At 44.9% G+C, this 18,747-nt stretch overlaps 2 protein-coding genes across 3 annotated transcripts; one reads left to right on the top strand and one right to left on the bottom strand.

Annotated features, from left to right (window-relative positions):
* Positions 1 to 724: 724 nt before the first annotated feature.
* On the bottom strand, positions 725 to 11,543 carry TSPO (translocator protein). 2 transcript variants are annotated; one of them, XM_060275196.2, is made up of 4 exons: positions 11,472 to 11,543; positions 7,504 to 7,693; positions 1,667 to 1,805; positions 725 to 1,052 (listed from the first exon to the last, which is right to left on the bottom strand). In XM_060275196.2, the coding sequence occupies exons 2-4, from the start codon at positions 7,689 to 7,691 to the stop codon at positions 879 to 881; spliced, it is 501 nt and encodes a 166-aa protein (XP_060131179.2). In that variant the 5' UTR covers positions 7,692 to 7,693; positions 11,472 to 11,543; the 3' UTR covers positions 725 to 878. The 2 variants fall into 2 exon arrangements, with proteins under 2 accessions (XP_060131179.2, XP_034993737.3); XM_035137846.3 differs by having other exon boundaries at positions 11,500 to 11,543.
* Positions 11,544 to 12,063: 520 nt separating this feature from the next.
* MCAT (malonyl-CoA-acyl carrier protein transacylase) lies at positions 12,064 to 18,139 on the top strand. The gene is made up of 4 exons (XM_035138478.3): positions 12,064 to 14,266; positions 14,834 to 14,921; positions 16,037 to 16,254; positions 17,352 to 18,139. Exons 1-4 carry the CDS (start codon positions 13,601 to 13,603, stop codon positions 17,763 to 17,765), a joined length of 1,386 nt encoding a protein of 461 aa, XP_034994369.2. The 5' UTR covers positions 12,064 to 13,600; the 3' UTR covers positions 17,766 to 18,139.
* The last annotated feature ends 608 nt before the right edge of the window (positions 18,140 to 18,747 follow it).

The following is an 18,747-nucleotide window of genomic DNA, read 5'->3' as shown; positions in this document are numbered from 1 at the left end:
GCATATCTTTGCCAGATAAGGTGCCATTAGATCGCGTCATATCCCCGATGGATAGGTTCTTCCTTCACTACTGAATACCAGTTGCTAGAAACTGCAGGAGGGGAAGAGTGCTGCTGTGCTCAGATCCTGCTTGCAGGCTTCCCACAGGCATCTGGTTGGCCACCTTGAGAACAGGACGCTGGACCAGATGAGCCATTGGCCTGATCTGGCAGCCAGGCTGTTCTTACATCCATACTCCCCATGTCTGGCTGGCCAGTATCTGCTTTGTTTATAGCATCAACAAGTCTCGTCAAGAGTTTCTACCCAGCTCTTAGGAAGCCCAAAGGGTTTCCTGTGTAGGCCGGGAGACTCAAATACACAATATATTTTTCTATTAAAGGTAAGTTAAAGAAAAGGTCTTTAGTTTCTCTATGAAAATCTCAGCAGGAAGAACTTCCAGACCCCTTGAAGCTCAAGAACTCCATGACTTTTTCTACAGCGCTATTCACCAATGCATGTGGCTACCAGACGGCTGCACCTGCAGGTCAAATGTGCATGCCGCCTCAAACACGGTACTTTCTGAATGAAGACAGCTCATAATCAGACTGCAAACTCTTGTGATGAGCAAGCAATTGGGCGTACGTTTGTGTGTCAGTTTTAAATCAAACCTTGCCAAGTGCAGATCCCAAATCAAGGACATGTGGACATAAGGACAACCTGGCTACAAATACATTCGTAATCACAATTTCTGGGTCCGTTACTGAAGTTTATTAGATTTATTAAGCAATAAACCTGAGACAGCATAATGGTTTAAGCAGTGGGGTGGTGGAACTGGAATCCAACTTAGAAAATGTTTCTTTTTTAAAAAAAAAAAAGCTCGGGAAAAATGTGCATTACAGTTACAGATGTTTCTTATTGCGATTGTCTTTCCAGATACGATAGTTCAGCACAGAGGCAAAAGTTAGCCAGGCTAAATAAGGGTACATCAAATAGGCTGCTGTTTTGTTGACATGGTACCAGACAGTAGTTGTAGCTGTTGCTGCTCCTGTGGTGAGCAATAAAGTCACCAGCCCCTGAAAAAGAAATGAATGGCATTAAAATGAGCTCTTCATATGATCCTAGAGCAGAGAGGGCTACAATTTGGCCACACCCTCCTTTGCCTTGTTTTTGTGCTGATTACATGGCATTTACCCAGTGTAGTACTTGACCCCTTTAACAGCAACATACCCAAATATCCAAGGGTTTTTGTAAAGCAAAAAGTCAAATAGCCAGAGCTCCAAGGATTTTGGTTGGGCTTGCCGACATGATCTGTGTTCATTATTGCTCACATTCCCAAGTCCTTATTGTGGAATCTCGTTCCCTCTGCCATACATGAAGGATCTTCAGATGTCTCTGAAAGTCAGATTTCTGGCCAGACTTCACGTGACTCATAAAATTGGACCGCATAATTGCTGCTTTTCGGTTGTATTTTTGTATACCGGTTAGCAATTTATGAATATTAAGCACTTTAAAAATGCTTTAAAATTAATTAAAAACAAATAAGCATTCCTCTGACAACTCTACAACACGCACAAGTTTCCCAGCAGGTAATTTATTGCTGAAAGAATTCCCTTAAGGCAGAAAGCTGGCAAACCACTGCTCTAAGCCACAAGGTCACAAGACTGACACACAGCATTGCCCCACTTACCCAGCCTGTCTGGTGCTTTCCGAAGAATATGGGGACCCAGGACCAATTTAATGCCAGGTTTCCTGCGTACAGCCCAAGGGGAACCAGGGATTTTTCGTTGAAGCCTCCCAATTCCCTCCACACGAGGTAAGAACCATATCTGAAAGAATGGGAAATGTCATTTGTCAGAAAATGCCGATAAATGCCCAAATGCCTCACTGATAATAGCAGGCGATTTTAATGCCAGAGTGGGAACCAACAATGAACAATTATGTAGCAAACTAAATGGGAATACTGACAATGATATCGCACGTGCCCTGAAAATAGGACGATTCTCCAGAGATAGGGTTGTAAATAGCGAAGGCTTACACCTACATGAATTATGTAACAACTTTAATTTGCAGATTGTGAACGGTTCAACAAAAGGGGATAGAAGCGGGCAGGGCGCCGTGGCGCGAACTATCCCTCCGGCGCCCCCCCTCCCGTTGCCGTGCATGGCGCTGCGCCCCCCTGGCGCCTTGCATCACCCAGCCTTGCCTTAGGGCCGGCCCTGGAAGCGGGGAGTTTACATACTTCTCCCCCCTGAGGATGCAGTGTTAGCCATTACATTTTTGTCCCTTATAATACTATAAATTCAATCATGGACCTCAAAATTGGAACGTGTACTGAAAGCGGCCATCAGCCATTATTGTTGTCTATTAACTTAAAGCATGAAACCAAAATAACCAAGTACAGTATCATAGAACTTTGTCAACACAAACAAATGACCCAATTAAAATGGTCCCAGGAAATGAGTGCAGCAGTGGGGCAAAAACTTACAGCCAACCAGAGAAAACAAGTATTATCAAACTTAAAGACCACTAATTCCCACAGTGATATTTTGAAAATTTATAATGAAATTTTCCAAATGTTCGTAAAGCTTAATACTCCACCTAAAGTTTGGGTACTTAAACATAGCGCCAGCCCTTGGTTTGATGGTGAATGTTTCCAGCTTAAAAGAAAACTGCGCCAAACATTTAAAAATAATCGCACTAAATTAGAGCCCTCTTATTTAGATGAAAAAAGAAAATATCATTACATTCTGGCTGAAAAGAAACAAAAATATGCCACAAAAAAATGGTTACAACTATTCAACTCAATTCAGAGTAAAAATAACAAAGCATTTGGAACCTAGTGTACGGAGGATTGAAAGCCAAAAATCAACTAACTCTTCCACCAATTGCAGAATCCAAATGGTCCCAATACTTTACATATGTATTTAACAATCTACATAGTGAACTTAAAAGAAATGAGGCCACTAAAAATAAAATCGACAAACTTCCGGAGTGGCCAAGGGTAGAAGAAGAGGAAATTTGAGAGAGACAGTTAAAAATTTCAAATCGTGGAAATCTCCCAGGCCAGAAGGTTTACCGATAGAATTATTCAAGACATTTATAGATTGGTGGGCAGAACCCTTAGCACAACTGTTTACTCTCATCGATAAATATGGGATAATACCTGAGATATGGTTAAGATCAATAATCATCCCAATCTTTAAAAATAAGCCTATTATCAGTGATAGGGAAAATCTACGCTAAGCACCTTTTATCTAAACTCCTTACCTGGATGAAAAATCTAAATTTACCAGGGAAAGAACAAATAGGTTTCTCTAAAGGCTGCTCTACTTTAGACCACTGCCTTATACTTATGCATTTGGTCAAAAAATACAGATCCCAAAGGCAATCTAAGATATATGCTGCTTTTGTAGACTTTCGTGGTGCCTTCGACTCAATTGACTGCCCAAAGCTGTGGAGGAAACTCGCTGAATTAAAAATTGACCAGCGCTTACTGATTCTAATACAAAATCTATACTCTTTCAATACCTGTCAAATCAAACTTAACACCAAAGGTCACCTTTCATCAGATATTCCAAACTCGAAAGGGGTAAAACAAGGGTGTAGTCTTGCCCCCTTTCTATTTAGCTGATTTTTAACAGACTTGCCAGATCACCTCCAAAAAATAGAATCACATGCCCCCAAACTTAATCAGAAACCAGTTCCTCTCTTATTATACGCAGATGATGCTGTCTTACTATCACTAATGAGCTTGGGTCTGAAACGTCTTATATCTTCTCTGATCCTTTATTGTGAATCTAACAAACTATAAATTATGAAAAGACAAAAAATTTGGTCTTCTTGAATGGTTGGAAATTAGAGATATGGAAAATAAGAGGGCAAGAACTCCAACAAGTGAAAATCTATAGGTATCTGGGAATTTTATTCCAGAGCCGTTTAGGGTGGGCAAATCATTGTACAAATGCCATAAAACAGGCAAAGTGTACCTCATCAGCAGTTGCCCATTTTTATTATCAGAAAGGTAATAAATTTATTCCTGTGGCCAACCAGATACTGTATTTCAAACAAAAGTGCTATACCAGATATTCTATGGAATCCCGCTATGGGTCCAAGCATATAACAGTGATTTAAAAAAGATTCACTCCAGCTTTCTGAGATGTATTCTTGGACTCCCAACTGTGATCAAATATGAAACAATGTGTGCAGAAATAGGCATACACACAATGGAATATTGGGCTTGGACCACCTCAATAAAATACTGGTTACGCTGCCATTTTCGCTGCTCCCCATCAAGTCTGCTCGCTGATTTGCTCAAGGACTCCTATAAATCAAGATGGTATCAGTACCTTGAAAAAAAGATTGAATCTATAGGCATCGAGTTGGAGCCCTTGTACAATTCTAGCGAGCAATACATTTCCCATAATATCCTAACTAGACTAAAGGATGTTGAGAGACAAAATATTGTGGCAGCTGTAAACAAAATTTGCTCCCCTATATTCTATGATTTAAATATCCTAGATAGCGGAGCCAATTACATCACTATGTTAATAATCCCAGCCCAACGTAGGGCTTTTATGTTGGCCCGTCTGAATGTTTTTTCCTCAGCATTTGTCAGGGGAAGATATCAAAACATTCCTAGAAACGAGATTCTGCAGATGTTCCTTGAATGTCCCGAACACTGTAGAGCATATTCTCTTTCATTGTCCATTGTACAATATGCTCAGTCAATGTGTGCTGTCCCCTCTTTTGGGTGGTCTGGAACCCCAGCAAGGTGAAAGTGTGGGATTCTGCCTATCTGACGTTGACCAAAGGGTAACGGTAGGGGTAGCCGAGTTTATTTGCAAAATGCCTAATAAAGGATTGGTAAGTAAGAAAGAAAGAAAGAAAATGGACTGGGTGCATGAGGACACAAATCCTAAACTCCATACTGAGAATAATGCAAAAGTCATGAGACACTAATACTTGCATACAGTACCTTGCCAGGGTTTCTGAGCCAATAGAGAACACTGAAGTCTCTCATCCTCTACAAAGCCACAAATGTCTCTATATATTGCACAGTGTTACTGTAACTATTATGAGTAAATGTTACAAACCTGTTAACAATAATCCTCGATAACCCACCCCACCACAAAATGAGTTGAATACTTGTCACAATTGTTAATGTCACCATGTTTTTTCACAATTATCTATGTATGTTTCCCCAACTTCCATTATTACTAACTATAACTTATTACCTTTCTAGAACATTTCAACAAATTGATAGATACAAGAATTAGAACAGAAATAAAACAATTTATAATCTTAAAAAGTAGATTAAAACTAACTGAAATGAAATGCAACTATTAAACTTTTGGCCCTTTGCCCAAAGGCCTTTCTAAACAAAATGTCCTCTCACCCAAACCTGCCTCCTAAAAGACAGGAACCATCAGGCATCTGGCTGGCTTTTTGAGAATAGAAATTCCATTACTGGGAGTGTCGCAACCAAGGAGATCTTGCTTATTGGAGTGTGAGGACAGTTGGCATAAATCAGGAGACCAAAGCTCAAATTCCTATTCTGCCCTTAAGCTTGTTCAGTGACATTTGCTGCTGGACTCCTCTGATAAGGATAAAAACGAGTTTCTTAGAGGAAGGGTGGAATATATTGCATATGTGAGAAGTAGAAAATAAATGTGAAAACATTAAAAGATGAGGTGGAATGGTCATATTGTGCAGATGCCTGATTATCGGCTTCCAAAGCAACTACTCTATTCTGATCTTAAAAATGGAAAGTGTAGTGCTGGTGGTCAACAAAAGAGGTTTAAAGACTGTCTTAAGGCAAAAATTTTAAAAACGTAGTATAAACAACAACAATTGGGAAACACTGGCCTGCGAGCGCTCAAATTGGAGAACAGCCTTTACCAGAGGTGTCATGGGCTTTGAAGACACTCGAACTCAGGACACAAGGGAGAAACGTGCCAAGAGGAGGAGGAGGAGGAGGAGGAGTAGGAGTTTGGATTTGATATCCCGCTTTATCACTACCCGAAGGAGTCTCAAAGCGGCTAACATTCTCCTTTCCCTTCCTCCCCCACAACAAACACTCTGTGAGTTGAAGGCACGCTTGGCAAATCCACACAGTGATCAACTCCTGCCCGAAAACCAATGTCCCCACCATGGAAGGACACGTGGATCCAGAATCCACAGTCTCTTACGGACTCACTGTTAAAACCATGTTTACCCGGCTACGAGTGATCACCAAAGAAGAAGCAGATGTGTAATCTTAGCTTGTGAAAACTAGCTTTTGCGTTCTCTTCCACCAGGTGGCACTGGACAATGTGGAAAGCACTTTGTGGAAACAACCTGTTCAAACAGACGGGATCCTTTCCTTGTCCTGCTAGCTAGGTCCCAGTGGCAGGGTTTCAAATCCTGCTTTTAATAGGCAACCCAGTCAGATGGGCAGGGCACAAAAAATAACATTGTTATCGTGATTGCTTGGGTATGCAAATACCAAGGGGCAGGGCTACCTAACAGCCATTCCCTAAGCAAGTTCTCACCTGCAAACCACACTATGGCTGCAGCTCTGAAGGAAGCTGTTTCTTGCAAGCAAACAGAAGGTGGAGCATAAGTTATCTTATGAATGTCACGTGGCATTGGAGGAAGGGCCCATCCGTCAGCAGGAGAGCACATGTTTTGCATGCAAAAGGACCCAGGTTTGATCCCTGGCATTTCCAGGTGTTGCTGGAAAAGACCTGTTTGAAAGTACTCAGTGAACACAAATACTGATGCACCTGGAGCAATGGCCTCACTCGGCATAAGGCAGCTTCATACAGGGCTACTGCACCTACCCCAGCATCTGTACTAGCAAATGTGCTTGCTAAATCATAACACTAATGAAATGCCCCACTGTTATTTATAGGTACCATACGTATATTTATAGGCATAGTACCAAGTGATACATACCCCAGCCTGTGCCCTTAGGTTCTAGATCAGGGGTCAGCAACCTTTTGCAGCCGTGGGCCGGTCCACCGTCCCTCAGACCATGTGGTGGGCTGGACTATATTTTTTTGGGGAGGGAGGAAATGAACGAATTCCTATGCCCCACAAATAACCCAGAGATGCATTTTAAATAAAAGGACACATTCTACTCATGTAAGAACACGCTGATTCCCGGACCATCCGTGGACCGGATTGAGAAGGGGATTGGGCCGCATCCGGCCCACGGGCCTTAGGTTGCCTACCCCTGTTCTAGATTGCAGACATCAAAACTTTACATCTCTCTGCAAGTGCTAAAAAAAAACCTGGAAATGAGCTTTTGCCACAATCTTCAGGAGCATGGAAATTCTCAAACTTCATGTTCCTAAGAATCTCTACTTTCATTTTTTTATAAGCAAGTTTTCTAGCCCATAGGGTAAAATATGGGCATAATCCCTTCAGATATCCAAAACCAGAAGAGAGCTTGATGGGATTTACTTAGGCAAGTTCAGATTTCTTAGTGTACATATTTTTAAAGGCCCTAAACAACTATATTGTAAATATAAGACTACATACCCCATTGACGAATATAAAGCTCCCCAGACAGGGGGGAAGACCCAGTTGGGGGGACGCCAAGATGGCTTCTCCAGTGATTCATACCATGTAGGCAGTTCTTTCTTGACAATCCTGGCTCCCCAAAGGCTTCCGGCATTTGGCAAGAGTGTGAAGGCAACAGCTGGAGCCCATGAGGGTAGCACGTCCATTTCTGAAACAAATATGCAAACTGGGTGAGAGTTGACTTTGCAAAGTGCAGTTTCACAAATACCAACAAGATATCAGCAGTGCAGAAAAAGGTGATAGTTGGGCCTATATGCCTTTGTGTGCCCGAGGCTGAGGGTTCGACAGCAAGGAAGGGTTGGTGCCCTGCTGCAGCAACAAACTGGCCACCTCAACTGGTTTCCCAAAGACTGAAGGTGGGGAACTGATTCTGTTGAACAGTGCTGCGTGTTTTCAGTTCCACCAAAAAACTCTGTAGTTTGATTGGTGAGCTCTCATCCAAACATAGAATCTTAGAGTTGGAAGGCACCTCTAGGGTCATCTAGTCCAACCCCCTGCAATGCAGGAATCTCAACTAAAGCATCCATGAACTGGACACAGAATTCCAGGTGTTGCAGAAGAGAGCAGGACTATTACTCTCCCCTTGAGCTGTCTGTGGTTACCCAATCCGTGTGTGTGCATGTGCAATTCAGCATTTTTCAAAGTGCAAATGGGATTCAATTCGATTTAGGTGGAAAGTAGAGGATGAAGGTTGCAACTTTCCCAGGAGAAAGGTATTACAGAAAATACGGCGATGGAAGCAGGCTGCAGAACCAGGGAGGCCAAGCCTTATAAACAGCATCAGACACGGGAAGGTGTTACAGAAACCTGTATAACTTGTTTCAATTAATTGTTCTAACTGTTGCTTAACATACTTAGAAAAGGTTCTTTTTGTGTGCAGCATGGTAAAAAGAGCTCAGAGTTCACATATACTCTACCTGCCTGTTTGATGAACCTGAATTTCTGGGCATGCTCTATGGTAGCAATCCTAGAAGAGTTTGGATTTGATATCCCGCTTTATCACTATCCGAAGGAGTCTCAAAGCGGCTAACATTCTCCTTTCCCCTCCTCCCCCACAACAGACACTCTTTGAGGTGGGTGGGGCTGGGAGACTTCAGAGAAGTGTGACTAGCCCAAGGTCACCCGGCAGCTGCATGTGGAGGAGCGGAGACGCGAACCCAGTTCCCCAGATTACAAGTCTACCGCTCTTAACCACTACACCACACTTGCTTGGAAGGAAGCCCCATTGAATTCAATGGGACGTACTTCTGAGTTGACATGGTAAGGATTCCACTGTATCTCACTAGGTTATCCTTCGTGCCATAGTCAATAAAATGTTTATGCAAATAATTAGGATTTTTTAATTACAACATCAGCAGCAGACCAACATGCAAAAGGTAAATGTTATCTCCATGCCAGGAAAAATGTTGATTGTTTCATTTCTCTATATACAGTATCCAGGTTCACTATGAAAGGCACAGGAACATCAGGGCCAGGGTTGTTGTTTTCTAAAGAGATTGACTCTGCCAATCACAGGAATGAGAATTAATTCCCTACTGGAGGCAAATGTGCTAAAGGAAAACTCTCTTCAGTGTAATTTGAACTCTCTACATAATACATTTGGTAACATAGGGCAGAGGTTGTGTAAGTTATTACACTGCTTCTACAACAAGCCTAACAAGAAAAAGGTGGCTTCAAAAGTAAGAGACGTGATCAATTAAACGTATATCAAGCTGTCCTGTGAAATCAGACTTGTTTCATAATGTTTGCTAAACTTCCCACCCTTTTCTTGCAATCTCTCCATGTAATGGTTGCGGCTGAATTGCAGCCATTTTACACATTCACTATGTTTTGTAATAGCTAGTTCAAGTGGGGCTAGGGATTAAATTTGGTATAATAAAAAAGGCGCTTCTGCTGCCCCCACCCCAAGTAACAGTACCACACCCAAAGTTGCTCATTTGCAGAGTGGACTGGCTGACATCAATTGACAAGCAACACAAGCCCATTTATTTCAGTAAATCTGCTTAATTTGGACAGGCATCACTCACTGGACATAGTAGAGGTTAATTGCTATGCTTAAGGGACCCAGGTGGCGCTGTGGGTTAAACCACAGAGCCTAGGGCTTGCTGATCAGAAGGTCAGCGGTTTGAATCCCTGTGACGGGGTGAGCTCCCGTTGCTCGGTCCCAGCTCCTGCCAACCTAGCAGTTCGAAAGCACCTCAAAGTGCAAGTAGATAAATAGGAAGCGCTACAGCGGGAAGGTAAACGGCGTTTCCGTGTGCTGCTCTGGTTCGCCAGAAGCGGCTTTGTCATGCTGGCCACATGACCTGGAAGCTATACACCAGCTCCCTCGGCCAATAACACGAGATGAGCGCCGCAACCCAAGAGTCATCCATGACTGGACCTAATGGTCACGGGTCCCTTTACCTTTACCTTTTAACCAATCCAGGAGCAAAGAAAGTCAAAAGCTCAGGATACGCAGGCTGGGAAATTCATTTTGGAATAAGAATCCACCCAAGAAGAATGTGTCTTTAACAGCCACTTGGCAGGCCAGAAATTAGGAAGTGAAGTGCCCCCCCCACCAGCATGCTGTGATAAGAAGGTCACTGAGACTCTGGGAACTGCCCTGAGACCTCTGGATATAGGGTGGTATATAAATTCAATCATCAACAACAACAGACCTGAAGGAAGTGAAAACTTCACCCTCATGAACTTTGAAGACGCTCAAACTCAGGACAAAAGGGAGAAACATGCTAAGAGGAAGGCACACTTGGCAAATCCACACCGTCATCAACTCCTGCCTGGAAACCAATGTCCCCACTGTGGAGACATTGGCCTCCAGTCACTTACGGACTCATTGTTAAAACCGTGTTTATGGAAGACAATCTTACTCGGCTACGAGTGATCGCCAAAGAAGAAGAAGAAGACCTACGAAAGCCTCTAGAGCCCTGGCATTAAAAAGGCAGCAACAGAGGCAGACTTATAAAGTTGCTTCTCTCCTGTTGAATGCTCTGAGCCAATGTGGAATTGTAGAAGAATCCAAAGCAAGGTTAACTTTTCAAGAAAAGGCACACATCACCAAACAGCCCTAATATGCAATTGATTCAACCCCAATGACCATAGAAGCCCATTTAAATTGTGGGTGCTAGGCAGTTAGTTTTGGGTGAAGTGGCTGGTGATGGGGGCTGTTTTGCTGTAACTGCCCCCATCCCCCCACCCCAAAAAAATTCTGAACAAGTTATACAGTTCTTTATTCAGTTGCTGTGGTTTATCAAGGCATTGGGCAAATTGTTGTACCGGTATGTACTGTATTATGGTTCCAAGTCTCCAGGAGGGGATGGAAGAGATTTATTTAATACAGAGGTGTTAGAGGATCTCCTACTCTTTATGAGAAGCATGGAAGGGGGGGAGCCAGGGTAGCACCCCAACCCATCCTCTGCAGCAAGACTTGCTCCTCTACAAACTTGCTCGCCTGCCAGAGGTGGGGATCGCCATTATGGGCTGCTGGAGATGCGCTGCCAGGAGGATTTCACGCCGCCCTTTCAGCAGTTACCATGTTAGCGAGCAGGTGCCGGCTCAGGGCACCCAGGTAACAATATCTCCGGCAACAGGAAGACCATCGGGGATATACGCGGCCGACTCGGCGGAGCCCCTGCCTTCCTCGCAAGCTGTGGATAACGCCCTTCCAAAGTTAAGCACAACCTCCTCATGCCTGTGCCTTTATATGGACTCCCTTCCCTTCCCTTTTCTATGATCCTGTAGGTTTTTAAGCAGAGGTTCAGGACAGCTCAGTCAGGAGACCTTGAAACTCTTAAATCTCAAGGTCGCGGGTTCGAACCCCACGTGGCAGGTTCGTGCATTGCAGGGGGTTGGACTAGATGACCGGGGTCCCTTCCTGCTCTACAGTTCCTAGGAAGCTGCCCACGCTCCTAGTCCTCAGTGCGCACCTGCTTTCAAAGGCGTTAGATCCCGTACCTGTGTCTGCTGCTGCTGCTGCTGCTGCTTCCTCCGCTGACCTCGCTGCTCGGAGAAAGCGAAAGGGTTGTGGGAAAGGAAGCGAGGGAGGCCCACTGGGCGGGCGGGAGGCGGGGAAGGGAGCAAGGGGCGCGCCCATCTCGAAGCCGTGGAGAGCAAGGAAGAGGCGCTTTGGAAATGCTTTGGGAAGCAGAGAAAAAGCAGGGCCTAAGTTATAACGCAGAACGCAACCATTTCATCATGGGACCACGGGGCATCCAGAAAATATAACACAATGCAGCTGCATAAGAACAGGAATTAACCGCAGCAGAATGTAATTATGCACGAGCCTCTTACACAGGTGCCCTTAAGTATGTCTGCAAACTTCAGTGAGAGGTGCGAGTTTGCTTTTGCCGGGTCATCTCATTAGGTCTGCTTTGAGACAGAGTCTCATTTCCTTTTTCTCTTCAGATCTTTCATATTTGTCGGAGTTGAAAATCCCTGCTCGCAACTATGTGTCACGAACTGTACAATAGCCAATGCTTTTAAAAAGAGGCGTGGATACGGTTTCTGGTTGTGTGTGTTCATAAAAAAATATTTTTATGGCATAGTATACAAGATGATAATAATACGGTTATTACTATTATTATTACTATTATTATTATTATTATTATTTATACCCCGCCCATCTGGCTGGGTTCCCCCAGCCACTCTGGGCGGCTTCCAACAAAATATTAAAATACAGAAATCCATCAAACATTAAAAGCTTCCCTAAACAGGGCTGCCTTGAGATGCCTTCTAAAGGTCTGGTAATTGTTCTCTTTGACCTCTGGTGGGAGGGCGTTCCACAGGGTGGGTGCCACTACCGAGAAGGCCCTCTGCCTAGTTCCATGCAACTTGGCTTCTCGCAATGAGGGAACCGCCAGAAGGCCCTCGGCGCTGGACCTCAGTGTCCGGGCAGAACGATGGGGGTGGAGACGCTCCTTCAGGTATACTGGACCGAGGCCGTTTAGGGCTTTAAAGGTCAGCACCAACACTTTGAATTGTGCTCAGAAACGTACTGGGAGCCAATGTAGGTCTTTCAGGGACGGTGTTATGTGGTCTCGGCGGCCGCTCCCAGTCACCAGTCTAGCTGCCGCATTCTGGATTAGTTGTAGTTTCTGGGTCACCTTCAAAGGTAGCCCCACGTAGAGCGCATTGCAGTAGTCCAAGCGAGAGATAACTAGAGCATGCACCACTCTGGCGAGACAGTCCGCGAGCAGGTAGGGTCTCAGCCTGCGTACCAGATGGAGCTGATAAACTTGCTAAAACGTCTAAGATGTTTATTTGATTGTACTTGAATCTTCCTGCCAAACTTGCCATTCTCTCCTGCAACACCCTTGGAGAACCACTGCTTCAAAACCTGGTCCTTTGCCGGAAACGGACTTTTCCCTTCTCTCTCTGACTCTGTCTGCAAACCAACGCCGGCTTCCTCGGCCATTAAAGCGAGATGAGCACCGCAACCCCGGAGTCGTCTGCGACTGGGCTTAACTGCCAGGCGTCCTTTGCCTTTACCATTATGGTCATGAAAGAAAAACACAACCTTTACTGTTTTATAGTTGCCGTTATTTTTTATTTTTTTGTCAACAGTTTAAGTTAAAGGTAACTTCAACACACCGACTGAGCTCATCAGGCCTTAACTTCTGAGCAGAGGTGTATATCTAATTGCATTATTAGATGGGAAATTTAAGAGAACTTAGAGGATAATAGAAGACAGGAGTGCCTGGTCCATACGGTCACGAAGAGTCAGACACGACTAAACTACAACAAGAGGTTAATAAATGCGCACATCAAAGTCACCAGAATGTCTATGGGGATTAGAAATGTCTATGTTGCACAAAAGAAAAAAAGTTGTGGAACCTTAAAGAGTATCAGATTGGAGACTATCTCCCTTTACATCTTCACACTTTAAACATATATCTAGAAAACTCTTTAATTCTGTCTCTTTAATTCTGTGACTCACAGTACGCACGCGTACACGCAGCAACCTGGCACATATCTACTCCTCAGAGTCAGACGTGCCACTGAATTTGTGCCTCTGCATTTTAGTGGTAGATACGTATCTGGATTTGTGCCTCTGTATATGCTGCTAACATCCACGTGTAAGCATTACTCAGTCAGAGAGAGGGGGGACCTTGGGTGCGGTGGAACCCTCTTTTCTACGGTTCGGGTTTCCCGTCCGCGGCGGGGGAAGCTTTTTGCTAACGGACCAGGCCTTGCATTTTTCACTTTCCGACGCCGCACGCGAGACGAGGCTCCCGTTGCCATGGTGACCTCCGCCGCGCCGCGCCTGATGCTGTCGGGCCTCTCCGCAGGCCGCGCTCTCCCCTTCCCGGCCCTGCTGCTCTCCGCGCGGCGATGGCTCAGCCGAGGCGGAGCCCCGAGGCCTCCTGGCGCGGAGGAGGCGGCGAGCGCGGCGGACCTGTTGCGGGACGCGGCGGGGGAGGCGGTGGAGGAGGAGGCGACGAGGTCGGGGCCTGGCGGGAAGGCGCGCCGGGCTCCCGAGGATGCTTCGGTGCTGCTCTTCCCCGGCCAAGGCAGCCAGTTCGTGGGGATGGGCCGCGGCCTCCTGCGCTACCCGAACGTGCGGGAGCTGTACCGCGTGGCCGAGGGCGTCCTGGGCTACGACCTGCTCGGCCTCTGCTGCGAAGGGCCCGGCGCCGAGCTGCAGCGCACCGTGCACAGCCAGCCCGCCGTCTTCGTCAGCTCCCTGGCCGCCGTGGAGAAGCTCCACCAGGAGCAGCCCAGGGTGAGGATGCCGGCAGGGCGCCCACGCTCCCACGGCCTTAGGAAGGGGGACCCCCGGGGTCATCTAGTCCAGCCCCCTGCCAGGCAGCAGAATCAGCTAGAGCAGCCGCGGCAGGCGGAAGGAGAGCCCGCCGCCTCCCCTAGAAAGGGGCAGAGAGGGCCAAGCAGGCGCCCGCTGGGGTGGGAAGGCAGGGGGGAGAACAGGAGCATCTCCCACCACCAAGGGCTTCCAGCAACTGGCATTCAGAAGCTCTGGCTGTGGTAGCCATTGGTTGCCCTCTACTGCCATGCTTTTGTCTAATCCTCTTTTAAAGGCCCTCACCTGTGGGAGGGAGTGCCCTAACATTCAGCTTCCTGGGATGCTTTTTCTAGAGTTTAATGTTAGGAGAGGGGGGGGGGGAATGTTCCTCTGCCCACTTTCTCTGTGCCAATGGAGGCTGCACCACAATTGACAGTGCACAAGGGGATGGGGTGCCGTTCCTGCGTTTCTCACGCTTTGTGAACTGCGTAGGGTTTTTCTGGATCACTTCCACTTGTTACTTACTGAAGAATTTTTAAATTTCTACAGGTAGTGGAGAACTGTGTGGTAGCTGCTGGATTCAGCATTGGAGAATATGCAGCCCTTGTTTTTGCAGGAGCCATGGACTATGCAGAAGGTATCAAGAAAGTAGCCTTGTGCTCTCATATTAAATGTTTATCCTTTATCTAACATCTTTTCAATGAAAGGATAGCATGTAGCTCTGGCTGGGGGGCATAGCAAGGGGGGCAGGGGGGCCGTAGCCCCGGGTGCACAAGTTGGGGGACACAAACCAGGCACCCCCCCCCCCGGGATCCCCATCCTGCCCTGCCTGCTGCTGGGGGTCTCTGGGCCCTGGAGCCCAGCCTCTGCTGCATCTCCAGCCCGCTTGCTGAATGGCTGCCTGGCCAGTGTTGCGGGGGGGGGGGGGGGATTCACACGCCAAGGCTCTTTGGCTGGGCTCCTCCCTTTGTTAATTCAGATGTGCAAGAGCATAGGCTACATTGGACATCACACTGAACTATGTTTCAATATAGCGTGCACGAGCCCAGCTTCTCTGCCTTCTGTGCCTCCCCTTTCTCACCTCCCACACAGTTGAGAAATATTGCTTTTTGTTGTGTTATCCTGGAGAGAGAAACTTTGGTTAGCGTTCACTAACTATGGTTAGTTTCAAACCAACCAGCTTCAAGCCATAATTTCAGAAGCCGGCTTGTTGAAAGTAACCATCATTAGTGTTAACCACAGGTCCTAGCTCTGTTGACATGGGAAGCAAAATTTAAATAAAAGCAGAAGTGAACACTTCAGTACTCTTCTCAGCTGTGGGACTCTACAAGCCTAGGAGAAGGCTAGACTTGTTTATGCCATGCTCAATGATAGTTTGGTGTGATGTCCAAATGACTAAATTTCCTTAGGCATGGCTTGGCATGTTATGTGAATGCAGCCTATCCATGTTAACCAGTGAAAGCATAAAAAAATACATTTGGGTCCCAGAATCTTCTGCACCACATGCAAGTACTGTGGTGATCAGTTCGATCGGAAAGGGTTCCCCAGAAGTAAAAAGATTGCAAGCTGCTACTCTACATCACAGAATACAATATTGTGTAATTGAACATTTCATAGTTTTCACCTGTTTAATAGTTACCGGTACATGGAAACATGCATTTAAGTTTGTAAAGTCGCAGCCATTTTTCTTTGTAGCTTCCATTTATCTTATGCTGAAGTCAAGTCCTCTTAGAGTTTCTTTCTTTTCTTTAGCCTTATATGCAGTGAAGGTGCGTGCTGAAGCCATGCAGGAGGCATCGGAAGCTGTCCCAAGTGGAATGTTATCTGTTATTGGCCGGCATAATTCAAATTATGTCACTGCTTGCTTGGAAGCTCGTGAATATTGCAAGTCATTGGGCATTGAAAATCCTGTATGTGAAGTTTCAAACTACTTGTTTCCAGACAGCAGAGTCATTGGAGGACATTTGCAGGTATTATTTCAAAATAATGGTTCTGAATATCTTGAAATTTGTGGGGTTTTCAGTAGCATTGCTGACAGCCAAGAGAACAGTAGTACTTAGTCATATTCTGTATTTTTTTGGGGGGGGGAGAAGTTTGCTTGCTTGTTATATGAATTGTATTTTTATCCTGCTTTTTTTTACATGCAAAGTACATGTAAAATAATAATAATAAACACATTAAAAACCATTTCACAATAATAAGAACAATAGTAATGAGAACAGAAGAACAGCATTAAAAATAAGTTAATGTTTGAAAGGAGCAATGAAAAGATTTTCACTGATTTCTAAAGGTAGATTTAGCCAAACAGGTCTTACAGACAAGCGCTTTTGCAATGGGAAAAGGGCTGCCCTCCTCAGACAGAGATATCAGGGCCAGATGACCTCATAGTGAAAGGGGCTCCCTGGTTTACCCGACTGCAAGTTTTTCTAGCTTTAAAATTAAGCATCAGTACCTTGGATTGAACATAGGCACTGACTGGTGGAGCTCCTTAATACTCCCAATGCATGCTGTTCTGCTAACCCTGGCCAACAGCTGTGCAGCTACAGTTTCTGAACAATATTCAAAGGCAGCCGCTTGTAATTGGGATTAGAATTGCAGCCTGTCACCTGGCTGCTGGATCTAACTGACATGCAATGACGATGTAAAGCACATGTAGCAACCTAGTGCTCTCCAAATGTTTTGAACAAAGCTCTCCTCAGCCCCAGGCAGCATGGCCAATAGTCAGAGATGTATTCCAACAACATATGGAGAGCACCACATCGGCTACCCTTGATATAAAACAAAAATGGAAGCGCTACAAATGCAGTTCAGCTATAAAAGCCACCTGCCAACTTTTGGGTAGCAAAGTCTAAGCCAGTACTTTACTTTTCCCTATGAAGTTTTAAGTCTCTGTTGTATGCTTTTTATGTCCTTTATTTTCTTCCTCTTGGAGACCTGTGTCCTCTGACTTGTAGGCCACAATGAATTTACAGGGTTTTCATAAGAGCCAAATGACATTAACAGCAGTTCTAGATTGAAGGCAGTAACTGTTTTTGTGGTTCAGTGTTCTGTTTCGTTTTTATTTCAGGCTTTGGAGTTTTTGCAGCAAAATTCGAAAAAATACTCATTTGCAAGAGTGAAAATGCTGCCAGTCAGTGGTGCTTTTCATACGCAACTTATGGAACCAGCAGTGGGACCTTTGTCTGAAGCCCTCAACTCAGTTAATATTCAGAAGCCTCTCATCCCTGTCTATTCAAATGTGGAACACCGGAGATACACTGAACCGAAACAGATCCGGCGCTTGTTAGTGAAGCAATTGGTTTCTCCAGTGAAATGGGAGCAGACGATGCATGCCATCTACGAAAGGAAAAAAGGAGTAGGATTTCCTTATACTTATGAAGTGGGGCCTGGGAAACAGCTAGGAACAATCCTCAAATGCTGCAATTTGAAGGCCTGGAAGTTCTATAAACATATTGACGTTTCAGAAGATGAAAAAGCATAGAGATGTCTGTAGGAAAAGTTTTCATTTTAAATGGATTTATTATTAGGTAAAAATGAAATCATGCAATCCCTGGAGGAAGACACAACATTGGAGAGGGAGATGTATACCGTTGTGCCATTGCTATCTCCCTACACAACTAGCACAGAAGAATTGCTTGTAACCTCAGAGGCCACTCCGGGTCTCACTTCTTCAGACAAACAGATTTGATTATGACTCATCAATTACTTTGCTACAAACTTTTTAAAGAATTGCTTTATATAAGCCTGATCAATAGTACCTGCATTGGCCAAAGAATCGTGGTGACTTAAGCTCAGTGTCTTGCTTTAACTTTTAAGAATCAGTGAAATAATAATAAAGTTAAAATGTTCTTCTTAGTTTTACATATCATTTATTGTGGGTGGGAGATCTGCATTTGGTATATAATTGGTAACTGTAACTCACCCCACTGAGATAATATATTGGATGCAGTGATTGTGTGACCCATTGTATGCTATCTATGCATAATATCCCATTAGTGTTTTAGAATACTCAGACTCACACTATTAAGCTCCCCATTTTGCAAAATACCTCATCAGTTTTCCTTCTGGACATGAGTAAAATTATAAATTGGGGCCACAGGTTTTTGGAGAGTTGGGTCTTGCTGACTGTATATAGAAAAGGCTCTGCTAAAGACAACTGAGTGGTACTCAGAATAGACCCATTAAAATTAAGGGGCTGAAGTTAGCCGTGCCTTTTAATTTCAGTGGATCTAGTAGGAACATGAGCTGCTTTTATGTAGCTGGTAACAGCATTAGTGTTTAAGATAAGAGTCAGGAGTTTTTCTTGTTCAGAAGGTGTCAAGAAAGAAAAGCTGGGAAATGTTTCATGGCATCCCAGGCCACTCTCAACTTACACGGGGGTTGTGTTCTACGGAGAACAGCTATAGCCAAAATCACATACAGTATAGTCAAAGCACGTTGGGTTCAACAGCAGGTGAGATTGC

This window comes from Zootoca vivipara, chromosome 5 (assembly GCF_965207765.1).
Source record: "Zootoca vivipara chromosome 5, rZooViv2.hap1.1, whole genome shotgun sequence".
Lineage (NCBI taxonomy): Eukaryota > Metazoa > Chordata > Lepidosauria > Squamata > Lacertidae > Zootoca > Zootoca vivipara.
The sequence above is the reverse complement of the archived record's forward strand: the minus strand, read 5'-3'. Positions and strand labels throughout refer to the sequence as shown.